The 14,575-nt window shown below is 42.3% G+C and overlaps 1 protein-coding gene across 5 annotated transcripts in view; it reads right to left on the bottom strand.

The window, feature by feature from the left end:
- The window catches only part of SERGEF (secretion regulating guanine nucleotide exchange factor), a 225,808-nt gene that overhangs the window by 161,335 nt on the left and 49,898 nt on the right, over window positions 1-14,575 (bottom strand). For all 5 annotated transcript variants that reach the window (XM_012456543.2, XM_012456544.2, XM_064365129.1 and 2 more), the window contains one exon: window positions 12,294-12,460. In XM_012456543.2, the coding sequence (XP_012311966.2) occupies window positions 12,294-12,460 (167 nt within the window). The remainder of the gene's footprint in view (window positions 1-12,293; window positions 12,461-14,575) is intronic.

Genomic DNA, 14,575 nt, shown 5'->3' with positions numbered 1-14,575 from the left:
GGGAATTATGTAACCATACAAAGATTAACCACTCTTTTCCAGTCACAATTCACCAGTCCCTCTAACAACTGGCCAGGGATCTTGGGGTTCTCAAGGCTGCATCCCAAGGGAATAGCCTGGTTTTGCTTCCTTGGAAGTGACAAGAGGAATGTTTTCTCTTTATCTACCTCAAGGGGTGCCTACTAGGCAAGGCTTCAGTAGTTCAGGACATTTCAGGCAAAGAAGAGGCTGGAACCAGATGGCAGTCATCTTTGGGGAAGATGGGGAACTACAGGGCTGGCTCCTAAAGCAGCTAACCAATATAAAGTACCCAGTGAAGGCTGGCAAAGAGAGGCTTAATTCAGGCTAGTGTCAACAACAAGGAGGTCTCATTGGTCAGAAGGCTTCCAAGCCAGAAGCTCCAAGAAACAGCAACACTTGGAATCAAGCCGATGGCCTTATATAGGGGGATGAACCATTCAGAACAAAGTCCCAGTGACTAAGGATCCAGGACACTGAGTCCAATCCCTGCACAATGGGACCAGCAAAACCCATACCCTACTCAGGGTAGAGTTTTTGTGCAAGTAGAACTGGCAGAGAGATCTAGCTGTCTCGATGTGGCCAAAGCAGGAGGGAGAAAGTGTTTAGGAAAGGCAAAGGGAGGTCAGGGTTCATCACATCCTACAGCCAGGTGACCAACAGCCCAACAAATTCCAGAGCTAAACTCAAGGACAAGGGAGGTGAAGGGAGGGTAGAAAAGTGCTTCAGGGACAGCCACTCAACAGAGCCAAGGAAGGTGAGTAATGACACCACACTGAGAAAAACTCAATAGAGAAAGTAAGAAGAGACACGTTTATAAGACTGGGTGATAGGAATACCAAGATAATTATAAGATATCATCCTTGTTAGCAACTGAGAAATGGGTAGCAGTTGTCCAGGGAGCCAAAGGCAAAGGCAAAGGGAAGCAGAACCAGCATGCAAAGACCCAGACGTATAAAAAACATGATGCACTATTGGTTAGGCACAGATGAACTGCAGAATACAGGAAGAGACTAGTAGAAGGTGAGGGTGGATATTTTCACAGAAGCTGGATCAAGAAGAACTTCCTATGAAAATCCAGAGATTTTAGACTTCAATCAGGATGGGAAGCCATCAGAAAGTAAGGGCACACATTCATCCCTATAGCAAGCATTTGCTCAGCACCTGCTGTGTGCTGGGTACTAGTCAAGGTGATGCGGAGACAGTGGTGAACAAGGCCAACAACAGTCCTGCAGCTTACACTCTAATAACTCCATTCCTACCCATTAAGAACAGAGGCTGGGTCTTAATCTCCACCATATCCTAAATGCTTGGCTAAGTTTCTTTCATACAGAAAGTTGCTATCTAATAAGTGTTTATTGTGGGAATAAGTGTTTTCTATATTTTCTAAGAGTCTAAAGAAAAAGAGCATAGTATCGTCAGATTTCTATTTCAATACATCACTTTGGCAACTGGTTTTGAGAAACTGGGGTGAAATAAAACTAGAGACAAGGAGTTACCAACTAAGAGGCTGTCACTGTATTAGGCACTAGATAATGAGGGTCCAAACTGGAGGAACAGTGGCAGAAATGGAGGTAGTTTTAGTCCCCTGACCAGCCAATTCACATGCAGCTCATCCAGCCTTCACAGACCTAGAATTGCTCTCAGCAGATCACTGCAGCCTCCTTTAAACCCTCATTGCCTTCTATTTTCACTCTAAACCTCTGCATGATTTACTTTCACCCTGGGACAGCCCAGTTTTCAAGGTCAAATGCAACAAAAGACAGCTGGTCAGCTCCAGGGTGACCCTGGGCAAAGCCTGGGGCAGTCGTACTTCTGTAGAGCATGGTAGTGACATATGAGATCACAAGGACTTTAAATCAGTGCTGATGAATTTCCTTTGCTGATTAAAAAAAAAAAAAAAGCAAGCCAGAGATATCCTTCCCATCAATACTGATGGCTCTCTTAACAGGAATTTATACTCTCTGATGCTGCATGGAGATTGGCTGGATTATCAAGCATCTAGGCTCCACTATCTTCACTGGTTCTGGTTCTAAGAAATACTTATAGGGTCCAGGGTGCCTCTGTGTAGCTCCTAAGATCTCAAGTGATTAGGACAAAACAGCAGCTCTGACCATACTTTTAACAAAACCTGTACCTGGAGCAGCTCATATGTCATGAACTCCAAAAACGACTTTTTTGTATATGTATGGCACTTTACAGTTTACAAAAGTCCTTATATATATTATCTGCATTTTTCTATAACCCCATGGGCAAGATAAAGCAGATATTATTATGCCCACTTTGTGAATGAGAAGGCTAAGGCTTGGAAAAGTTTGAATGACCCAAAATTATACAGATTGTACATACAGAGCAGAAAGTCCAACCCAAGTCATGCTCTCCATTCAAGATTGTCTATCAGACCTCCAACTCCAGCCAGCACAAGATTACTATAAGCATGAATTAACTTACTGTCCCAATACTTGGAGGCTATTCCTTTCCTTGTTGCTTCTCCTGATATGAGACTGAGGCAGAGCCTGTAAAGGGCCACCAAGTCTCCATTAGACCTGACTACTATTCCAGTGACACCGAAAGCCAGAACCCAGGACCACACCCTGTTCAGAACTGTCCAGAGAAGAAGCTGTTGGTGTACAGGGCTAGCAATGAGAAAAATGAGGGGTCTGAGCCAGGTTCAAGTCCCTGTTCTGCCATGTACTGTGATTTTGAGCAAGTGACAGCTTTCTTTCCGAACATCAGTTTTCTCACCCCCAGAATGAGGACAGCAACATCTGCCCTTCCCGCCACTCAGGGGTCAGGTCAATAACGGTGTCTTTCTTCCCCCATTTCCAGGCAGTCACCAGACAGTGCTGAAAGAACCCATTACAGAGTAAAGTGAACTAGTCCCCCCACTGTTCAAACTGTTTGGCCTCCCTACTCAAACCTCATCACTCCAGCAGATAATGTGCCTTCCAAACTAACCAGGAAGATTTAAGCCAACCAACATGAGCTCTCACACTTATTTCAGCATACTTCTATTGATTACTTACTTTGTACCAAACCTTGCCCTAATTATACAAAGACAAATAAGACAATGCCTGTCCTCAAAGAACTTCAAGTTTGGTTTAGCAATAAGCATGTTAATAATAAACACCACATTGCAGTACTGGGCAGCAAGTTTGACATTCATTTGTGAATTCCTGGTGCCGGTGCATGGCCCACAGTAGGATACAGTAAACATCTGTTGAATAAATAAATAAATAAAACTAACATATAACCTGATGACAAAAGAGGTACACAACTCAATGAAAGCATTCTCTTCTCCACCTCAAAACTTCTCTTCACATATCCCCTTATTTCTTTACTCCAGCATTGAAAGAAAAAGTTTCCTTTCTTCTTGTTAGAACCGAGCCCTTCACAGTGACTTCAATCCCCTCTCTCATCTTCCTGGGGGTCTTGGTCCAATTCTTTTCCCTCCCTCTTGCAATTTTACTCATTCAGTTGTCTTGCTCTCTCTAAATCTCTCTTTCAGCCTTCTGATGCACTCTGGTCTCTCCATGCTTACAAAATAAACTGTAACCAATCTCTCTCTTCAAGGTACTGAGCTTGTTTTCATCCTCTTTGACCAGAATCTCCTGGAAGGGCTACTAACACCTGCAGCCTGTATTTCTCATCACCTGCTCACTCATTTGCTGTGCTCCTGCTTTAGCTTCCACCTTCCCACTGAGGCTGCCCTCTCAGGTGTCACAGCCTCCCAGTCACCAAATCCAGTGGTTTTTACTCCAACCCCAACCTCCATGACCTCCCTGTTGGCATCTCCTTGGCTTCTGTGACTCGGCAGGTTCTGGCTTCCCTTCTCCCTCTCCTGTCAATACTCAGTCTCTATCTGGCTGCTCTTCCTCTGCTTTCCTCTTCAAGTTCTTGCCAAGATTCCCGTTACTTTACATTCACTCCCTTGAGCACTAATTTAACATCAAGGCTTCCAATTCAGGAAGGCCTTCCAGTCACAACCTCCCACCCCAGCCCCCACCTCCACCCAGCAGAACCCAACAAAACCACAGGGACTGAAAATGCAAGAAATAAAAGATCACCAAGACATGGAAAGGGACAGGGGCAACATATTTTCATTGCCAGACTCTCTTAAAGTCTTTGTCACATTCTGTTTGTCTTGCAGTGAACTTAGCCCCACTACTAACTCACAAGCTCCTAAGGCAGAAATTGTTCCACTTTTCTCTGCTTCCCCTACCCTAACGTTGTGTTCAGACAGAGAGACATACACAAACATCTGTTGGATTAAAGAAGAAAATCTGAAGGTGAATATGCGTGAAAGTATTTGGTAAACTGTGAAGTGCTAAAGGACTATGAGCCTCATCATCAATAGCCTTTGCAAGAAACTTCAGGGCTGTTCTAAGCACAATACAGGCTCACAGCCTATCTGTGCTGGCTCTGCAGGGCATCTGATGACCAAATGCCTAGAAATACGGAAATGCCTATTCCTGAACTGGCCTGGGATTGAGAAGCACAGACTATGGGGAAGAAGAGAAGAATTGAAAGGGGACACATACCTCCAAAACCATTGCTTTCATTCATTTCTCACTTATTCAGTCAGTAAACATTCACTAAGTATCCACAAGGTGCCAGGGACTACTCTAGACACTGGGATCACATCTTTGAACAAGACAGACAAGGCCCTTGTTCTCTTGGATTTTCTATTTTAGTGAGAAAAGAGAGATGATAAATATAAATAAGAAAATAGTGGGTAGTAGTAAGTGCTTGTTTCACCATCCCTCTCAAACATGACAGCTCTTCCTCTCTTCCGAGTGTTCACAGGGACAAATCCGGTCCACCACTTTGAGGTTTGTGTTATTTCTTCCCCTGCTATGTCAGCAGCTACAGCACAGATGTGCTAGATTTTTAAATCTCCAATGAAACCATCTTTGGGTGAACACTACCACCCATTTTAAGCGCTGCTATTCCATTTCCAGAGGCCTTTGAAACACTGGACCCCACTATAACTGAAAGGTTTGGGTTGCCTGAGCCCATGGTCTCAGAGACCTCATGCTTCTCTAGGAACAGCAATGATGCTGTGGGTTACTTACCAGAGAGCCACTTGGGAATGCTTTTTCAGGTTGTGTTCAATTCTGTCAGAGCCCTCCGGACTCAGCTGATTGCTGGTGGTAGATTTCTGTGTTATTTAGGGCACCAAAGTCCCACAGTCTTGACACAAACTTAAAATTAGAAATGCATTAAATATAGGAAAGGAGGAAGGTCATTCAGGAAAGGCAGCCTTCCGAGGGAGCTGCAGGACAAAGATGCACTGGAAACTTCCAGGTTCATTAATGGGTTTTACACAAGCATTCAAGTGGTATTTCTCCTTCAGAAATAACACTGTGGAAAGTGTAGGGGCCTGGCTCAAACCTCAGCTAACACAGCTGAGTGAGTGACTCTGCAAACTAAAAATAGCTTCTTTCCCACTCATTCTGACAGATTGCACTTAGACCCTGTGCACAGGTTGATCCTCTAGCAGTTTTAGTCCTGCAGCAAATGAGAGCTGATGGCATTTGGGCTTGACAATTACCCAATCTCTGGTTTAACTTTTGTTTATTTCCACATTTCCTGCTCCTGCTCCAATGGCTCTGTATGCGCACACACATGCACGTGTATACTGAGTTCCCTGGCTGGGATCTGGTGCTCCTCAACCAAACGTGGGCAGAATTTAAACCAGGAACATGACTCAGGACTGTGGCTGCAGACTGAGCCCAGAGAAGGTCCTTAGAAAAACTGAGAATCAGGCTGCTTGCCTTGGATCTTCTCCTAATTCCTAGCTAGCCTCTCTGTCCTCAGTTTTCTGAACAATAAAATGGGAACAACTATACCTATTCTGGCCTATTTCACAGCATCATGCTGGGATCAAATGCGACAATGTATGTGAAGATCATTTCCCTTCAGACAGTGATAGGACAGGCTAGACAGGCAGCCAGACTGCAAAACTAGGTTCAACCACTAGAATGGGTAGGCATCCTGATTGCATCAGAAGTTCAAAGTGATCTAGACTCATAGTTTCAGTTTGTGTTGTCCGTCTGCCTGGAATATCTTTCTACCTTTGCTAAACTCCTATGCATTTTTAAGAACCCAATTCAAATAACATTTCTGTTAGTGTCTTCAGAATTAACCATTCCATCTTTACTGCTCCTTTGGTCTTTTGTACACAACTCTAATAGCATTTTTCACTCTATACAGTAGATATTTACTTATGTATGTGGAAGTTCTTTAAGGGCAAAGACCATTTTTTTCATCCTTGTATCCACCTCCCCGCTCACTCCCACTGTATGGCCAACACTGGTGCATGACAGGTGTCAACCAATGTTTATGGAATGGATAAGAACTCAAAGTCAAGAAGGAGGTAAATGTCAGAGAGACCCAGGAAAGCAGAAAAGGTGGGGCAGCACAAACAAAACAGCCAGTGGTGGGGACGGTGGGCAAGAAATCCAAGAAGGCAGTGTCACTGAGGTCAGTCCTAGACAATAAGGGCAGAGCCATAGGGATGACAGTCAAAGCTGAACTGCAAGTTCTGGGAAGACCAGACAGTGATCTCATCTTGGAAACACAAAGAATTGGACAGACAGCAGGGGCACTCTATTGAGGTCCAGGGAATAAGGAACAGTGGCATCATACCAGGTCCCACAACCTAAACTGGAATAGGAGAGCCTGGGGACAAGAAACAAGGGCAGAGAATAGAGTCAGGGCAAAGAATCAGAGCAAGGCTGAAGTGGTACTGAAGAAGCCTGGAACTTACAGATTAGTTAACATTCCCAGGTCTGCCAAAGTTGAGTTAGTAGCTAAGGATTAGAGACCTTAGCTATGAAACTGGCTTGGAAAGCAGAAAGCTGTTGGGGTATACATCTGTAGTCAAGGAGCAAACAAATCTGTTCACACACATCCTTCCCTGACATGTGCATGGTGGGATTAATCCAGATCCCTGTACTACCCCTAGAATTTTCCAGGAGTGCCTAGAGAGGCCCAATATCTAAGGTAAAACTGACAGGGAATGAAACACAGAGTTTTCACCACTGTAAGAACATTAAAGGAAGGTCTGCAAGGTCTAAAATCTCAAATAAAATCTGGCTACAAAGGAGACACAGCTCGGAAGAAAAGAATTGAGACTCTTTAGGGAATTAGAGACCCTTATTCCCAGACATCAAGAACTTCCACCCAGGAAAGAGCACATAGAAAAAAGGACCTCAATTTTACTTTATCTACAGAGTATGTGACCTTCTTCAATCATTTCAAGTTCAAGAACCAGGCTCAGTGTTTACCTACTATGTGATCAATAGGGACCAGCAGAGTTTACCCATTCTTAGCCTTAGTCTTCTTATTCATAAAGCAGCAATTGTAACATCTGCACACAGGTTTATCATGAAGATAAAATAATATCTGCAAAGTATTTAGCATATTGGCCTATAATAAGCACTAAATAACTCTGTGTTTGCTTTCTTTGGTTCCCAGGAAGGGATGGTTATACCACAGTCTAGCTCTACCTGTGTTTTCCTCTCCTGCTTGGCTGTCCTTCTGGACCCTTCTGTGCAGACATCCCATCTGAGTCACAAGACAGTTCACGCCTTCTCCTGCTTATCTCTTGGATATTAAAGGCAATTAAGAAGAATTAAAGCCAATTGGCCAGCTATGTACCACACTCAGGTCCTCAAGGGTCAGGAATCTTCAGCGTAGTCAACACTGTTACTGCCTCTCCAGATATCTCTGCACCTCTCTGGTCAAGCCCATGACCAGAGTAGCACCTAGTTTAGCGTGGCTCTTATCTTCTCCAAGGTGAACCCACTCCTAGTAGCATATAGCTACCCCCTGGCCTGGCTCTCTCTTGGTCTCAAGCAAATCTATGCCTGGCAGGCCAGACCTGGATATTCACAGCTGGAGATAATTCCCAGACCTAATTTACAACTGAGTAACAGCCCGGAGTGTGAACCTGCAGTGAGACCAAAGAGTCTACACTCCAGCACCCCAGAGACTAGAGCTAGGAAGGAAGGAGCTCTAAAACAAAGCTGCCAGGGGGCTCAGGACTCAAGACCACTCCTGATAAGCTATATAAAATTCATATCAATGTCAGGCTCTCAGACTAAATTTTGCACTGGCCATATCTTTCACAATGCTGCATACTGTGGCCACCACATGGCATTAAAGACTTCAAAGGGTAAGAAGAGAATGGAATCATCAGTTTCCGAGTACCTACTAAGCTAAGTCAAGAACTTTGCATGTTATCCTTACCAATACCAATACCTTACATATTATTACAGGATATAATAATACCTTAGATATTATTATCCTCATCTTGTCAATAGAACTAGAGACTTGGAAAAATCTAAGACTCTGTTCCTCCACTACTATGCTACCTGACCACAAAGTCTTAAATGATCTTGGGAAGACAAAGAAAAACTAGAGTCTAAAGCACTATTTAACAGGCTCTCAATACCTTAACTCACTAAGCAGACAATACTAGTTTACATACTGCATTCCCTCATTCACTACTGGCAGAGCCAACTTCTGCCAAACACAATCTAGAGAAATATATCAAAAGTCATAAAGATGCTCCTCAACTTCAGCAAAGTCTCAGGATACAAAATCAATGTGCAGAAATCACAAGCATTCCTATACACCAATAACAGACTTAAAGAGAGCCAAATCAAGAACGAACTGCCATTCACAATTGCTACAAAGAGAATAAAATACCTAGGAATATAACTAACAAAGGATGTAAAGGACCTCTTCAAGGAGAACTACAAACCACTGCTCAAGGAAATAAGAGAGGACACAAACAGATGGAAAAACATTCCATGCTCATGGTCAGGAAGAATCAATATTGTGAAAATGGCCATATTGCCCAAAGTAATTTATAGATTCAATGCTATCCCCATCAAGCTACCTATGACCCTCTTCACAGAACTGGAAAAAAAACCACCTTAAACTTCATATGGAACCAAAAGAGAGCCCGCACAGCCAAATCAATTTTAAGCAAAAAGAACAAAGCTGGAGGCATCATACTACCTGACTTCAAACTATACTACAAGGCTACAGTAATCAAAACAGCATGGTACTGGTACCAAAACAGAGATATAGACCAATGGAACAGAACAGAAGCCTCAGAGGCAATGCACATATCTACAACCATCTGATCTTTGACAAACCTGACAAAAACAAGCAATGGGGAAAGGACTCCCTGTTTAATAAATGGTGTTGGGAAAACTAGCTAGCCATGTGCAGAAAGCTGAAACTGGACCCCTTCCTGACACCTTACACTAAAATTAACTCCAGATGGATTAAAGACTTAAACATAAGACCTAACACCATCAAAACCCTAGAAGAAAACCTAGGCAAAACCATTCAGGACATAGGCATAGGCAAGGACTTCATGACTAAAACACCAAAAGTATTGGCAACAAAAGCCAAAATAGACAAATGGGATCTAATTAAACTCCAAAGCTTCTGCACAGCAAAAGAAACAATCATTAGAGTGAACTGGCAACCAACAGAATGGGAAAAAATTTTTGCAATCTACCCATCTGACAAAGGGCTAATATCCAGAATCTACAAATAACTAAAATAGATTTACAGGAAAAAAAAAAACTCATTCAAAAGTGGGTGAAGGATATGAACAGACACTTTTCAAAAGAAGACATATATGAGCCCAACAAACAGGAAAAAATGCTCATCATCACTGGTCATTAGAGAAATGCAAATCAAAACCACATTGAGATACCATCTCATGCCAGTTAGAATGGTGATCATTTAAAACTCTGGAGACAACAGATGCTGGAGAGGATGTGGAGAAATAGGAACACTTTTACACTGTTGGTGGGAGTGTAAATTAGTTTGACCATTGTGGAAGACAGTGTGGTGATCCCTCAAGGACCTAGAAATAGAGATTCCATTTGACCCAGCAATCTCATTACTGGGTATATATCCAAAGGATTATAAATTGTTCTATTATAAAGACACATGCACATGTACGTTCATTGCAGCACTGTTTACAATAGCAAAGACCTGGAACCAACTAAAATGCCCATCAATGATAGACTGGACAAGGAAAATGTGGCACATATACACCATGGAATACTATGCAGCCATTAAAAAATGATGAGTTCGTATCCTTTGTAGGGACATGGATGAATCTTGAAACCATCATTCTCAGCAAACTGACACAAAAACAGAAAATCAAACACTGAATGTTCTCACTCATAGGTGGGAGTTGAACAATGAGAACACATGTACACAGGGAGGGGAGCATGACACACTGGGGTCTGTTGGCAGGCACTAGGGGAGGGACAGCGGTGGGTAGGGAGTTGGGGAGGGATAACATGGGGAGAAATGCCAGATACAGGTGACAGGGATCGAGGCAGCAAACCACATTGCCATGTATGTACCTATGCAACAATCCTGCATGTTTTGTACATGTACCCCAGAACCTAAAGTGCAATTATATAGATAATAAATAAATAATAAAGTAAAAAAAAAAAAGATGTTCCTGACCTTTGCTCTTGTAATTGCATCCCCAAAATCATATCTTAAGGAAACAGTTCGACAGAGATTCACTAGTGGTGAAAAAAATATATATATGATCTAAATGTCCAATATCCAAAGCACGGTTTGAGAAATCCCAGAACCTTCTAATCATGTAATGTTTATTGTATAGCCATTTTAAATGATCATTTTAAAGACCAAGAGGGAAAAAAGCAAAGCATCTGTGATAAAATAAAGACTGAAAAGAAAACATCATAAATGCTATTGATACAACTTGTAGAAGTATGGACACGTGCATATATAAAAAGGAATGTCGCTGTTTTAGGGTGGTAAGATTATGGAAATCTTCCATAATAATAAATGTTTTTATTACATGTAAATTGTTCTTATAGTATTGTTTAGTACCTTTCCAATCTAAGAGAGAGAGAGAGAAAAAAAAAAAAGACAGACATAACCCAGCAGTAAGAAAAGGCTCAGGAAGACCAGGGCTGAGATGTGAAAGCAGAAATTGAGAGCCGTCCTACATACCCGGAAGGAGGAGGCCAGGCAGGGCCCTAGGGAAGGGAAGCCCTCTAGGTACGGAGAGGGTTGTAATTAGTCTGATGCTAATTACAGAAGTCTCACTAGCTTATTAATTTTTTTGACAGACTCTGAATGAAGACTGAATTCCTTCATTAAGCCAACTTGGGTTCAGAGGCACATTTCCTATGTGGCTATCCTCATTCTTCTAAAAAATCTAGCCTTTTCTTTTTTTTTTTTTAAGGGTAACAGTAAAGTAAAATTTAGTAACAGAAACGCACACCCTAGAGAAATTAAGACTCCTGCCTTAAATGTAGAAATTCAAGCCATTTCAGAAAATCAAAGGGGTTTGAATAAGCAACTGAACTGCAATGTTTTCTACACTGGGAAAAATAAACATGAGCATAAAATATTTAGCTCAGTATTAAAGGCCCCTTGATCAGGTTCCAGCCAATCTTTCTGATATTACCTCATAATCATCCCTCCAGATACCCAATGCTCCAGCCAAACTGAATCACCAGTGGTCCCCAACACAGTTTCTTCACTTTCCTACCATCATGACTCTGTTCAAGCTATTGCACACACTTAAAATTTCTCTCTTACAGCTGCTTGCTCAAGTCTGACCCATCCTCCAAAGCACAGATCCAAGCCTTGTCATTTTTTTTTTTTTCTGAGATGGAGTCTTGCTCTGTCACCCCAGCTGGAGTGCAGTGGCACAATCTTGGCTCACTGCAACCTCCGCCTCCTGAGTTCAAGCAATTCTCCTGCCTCAGCCTCCAGAGTAGCTGGGACTACAGGAGTGTGCCACCACACCCAGCTAATTTTTGTATTTTTAGTAGAGATGGGGTTTCACCATGTTGGTCAGGCTGGTCTTGAACTACTGACCTCAGACAATTCACACACCTCGGCCTCCCAAAGTGCTGGAATTACAGGTGTGAGCCACTGAGCCCAGCCAGCCTTGTCATTTTCAAAGGCCGATCTCTATACCCTGAATTTATTTCTTGCTCGTCACAGTAGATCCAGAGTACTTTGAATCTCCAAGGAGCTACACAAAGTCTGCCTTGCAGTACAGTTATCTGAGTAACTGACTTTTGACCACATTAAAGCCTGGGCTCCTTGGGGCATGGACCCCTCCAAAGTCCTACATGGAACCTATCCATAATGCCTGGCACACAGTAGGCCCTCAGTAAATGCTTCAATGAAAGACAAGAAAAAGGGACACATTACATCTGTGAGAAGTCACTTCCTACCTCGGTAGCTCCAGTTAAGCAATGCAGAGATGAAGGCATGCTGTTCGGTGGTCTTGAACAGGGGAGAAATGAATCTTGCTTTTCTAGTTTCCAGTCTTCATAAGTCTCCAACTTCCTCCCTAGTTGACCATAGTCTGCTCGGCCCCAGGTAAACACCTTCCCAGTTTCTAAAAACAAATATTATTTGAATTAAGACTACATTCCACAGCTGTGCTCCCATGGATAGGCAATTAATTACAAGAGAAAGTGTGACATTTATTTTAGCACCAACTACCAGGAGCCTTCCTATCTTCCTGTAAAGAAGGCACAAGTATTCACATTTTTACAGATGTGGAAACTAAGGTTCAGAGAGGTTGAATGACTTGCTTAAGATCAAACAAGCTGTGAGTACCAGAGCCGGATTCAAGCAGAGATTCATTCTAAAGCTTACACTCTTGCATGTTACACAGATATGGATATGATTATGGATATAACTTCAACCATGCTTTATGGCCTTCCATTCCCTCCCTTCCCCACATACTCCTTGTGCTTTGCCCAGATGCCTGTTCTCAGGTTCTTCTCTCCCCCACCCAACCCAGGGCCCCATTTAGTCACCTTGAAGTTCTCCACTCCACAGTCTCTTAGGGCCTAGCTCAATCAATGGCCAGATTCATTTGCTTTCCCCACCTTGTAACATAAGGGGACCTTTCAGAATCTATGCTCTTACCCAAAGGAGCAATTCTAACAATTCTAAGGCAAGTGTTTATGTGTGCTAGAGGGAAGGGAGTGAGAGAAGAAAAAAAATGGCAAAACCATTTGGAGTCAGAAAAGCATTTAGTCCCCCAGATGCACCACATGGGAAGCTAGCCAGTGCTAAAAATGACAAAAGAAAATGAGATTTGCAAAAGGAGAAATGGACTTTCTTCTCCCAGATAAGAGAAAATTCACCAAATTCATTCAGTTCTACCAAGTGCCACATTTGTTATTTCAACAGAAATGCAAAATCTGATGAGGCATAGATTATTAACAGATTCTCTGCAATAAATATGCATAACCATGTGCGTTGTATAAAATCTTTATACATGTTTATTTTAACAAAGAAAAACTTTGCTTTAGAGACAAAACACAAGAGCAATGCATATTAAATTCTAGACAAATCTACTACTGCATACTTTGTGTTTGGTATCAAAGCTTCATCTGGCCCCACATTCAACATATGGTTTATAGTGTCAGCTAAAAAAAACAACCATAGATTCATGGGGAAATGTCAGAATATTTCAGTGATACAAGGCTATGCAGGGAAACAGTTCTCAGGATCAGCCTGCTAGCAGACACTAAGGTAAGATACCAAACAGTTTACAGGAATCTGACTTTTGGGCTTCTTCAAAGGGGGAACAAAGTCTCTGTAGCTCACAGGGTATACAGGGTACCTCGCATATTATGAGAGCTGGGAATAGGTCCATTCACATGTACTATTTCATGGCTCTTTGTGTGCTGTTCCTTTTGCTAAGAATGTCTTCTCCTTAACTGGTAAACTATGGCTCCACCTTTAGAGTCCAGCTCATGTACCACGAGTTCTATGAAACCTTTCTTGACTCCCCAGCTCTCTCCAGAAAGAGTGAAAGTCACCCTCCTGTGAGCTACCTTTATCACTGTACTCACCAACTACTATGCTGCCATTTGACAGGTGAAAAAATTAAGGTTCAGAGAAATGATCAGCCCAGGGTCACATAGCTAAGCCATATCTCTTTCTACTAGCCCATTGTATCACTCTGCATTGGTTATTAAGCACTACTTACTGCATAATCACTCAACACTCTTCCTTCACTTCTGCAGGATTAGACTCTTAAAAACCCTTGTGCCCAGGACCCATAAAGCATCCCAAACTGACAAACTGTCCCTCTACTCAAACTGGCTAGGATTTCTAACCGGAATGCTAAGCAGGAGAATCCCAAGAAGCCAGAGGATGAGACTGTTGCTGCTTAAATGATCGTAGCATTCCATTGCTGGGAGAAACTAGGAAGTGGTTGTCTTCTAATAATTTTATCAGAAATCACACATTGAATCCTTTCTTTCACATCAATTAAAACATCTTAGAACTTTCCTATTATTGATTATTGATGACCAAGACAGTCAAGACTGGCAGAATATGGTGCCACCATCATTATATCCTCGATAGCAATTCAACCACACCACTTAGATAGCACTTTTCACCTTTAAAGCACTTTACAAAGATTAACTAATTAATCCTCATACTCTCTGGGGAGGCCATAGACATTTTAGTTAAGACAGGTCCAGAAACC

The sequence above is a fragment of the Aotus nancymaae genome, unplaced genomic scaffold, assembly GCF_030222135.1.
Source record: "Aotus nancymaae isolate 86718 unplaced genomic scaffold, 86718_ANA_hifiasm-v0.15.2.pri h1tg000059l, whole genome shotgun sequence".
Lineage (NCBI taxonomy): Eukaryota > Metazoa > Chordata > Mammalia > Primates > Aotidae > Aotus > Aotus nancymaae.
This window is presented reverse-complemented; position numbering and strand designations above follow the sequence as displayed.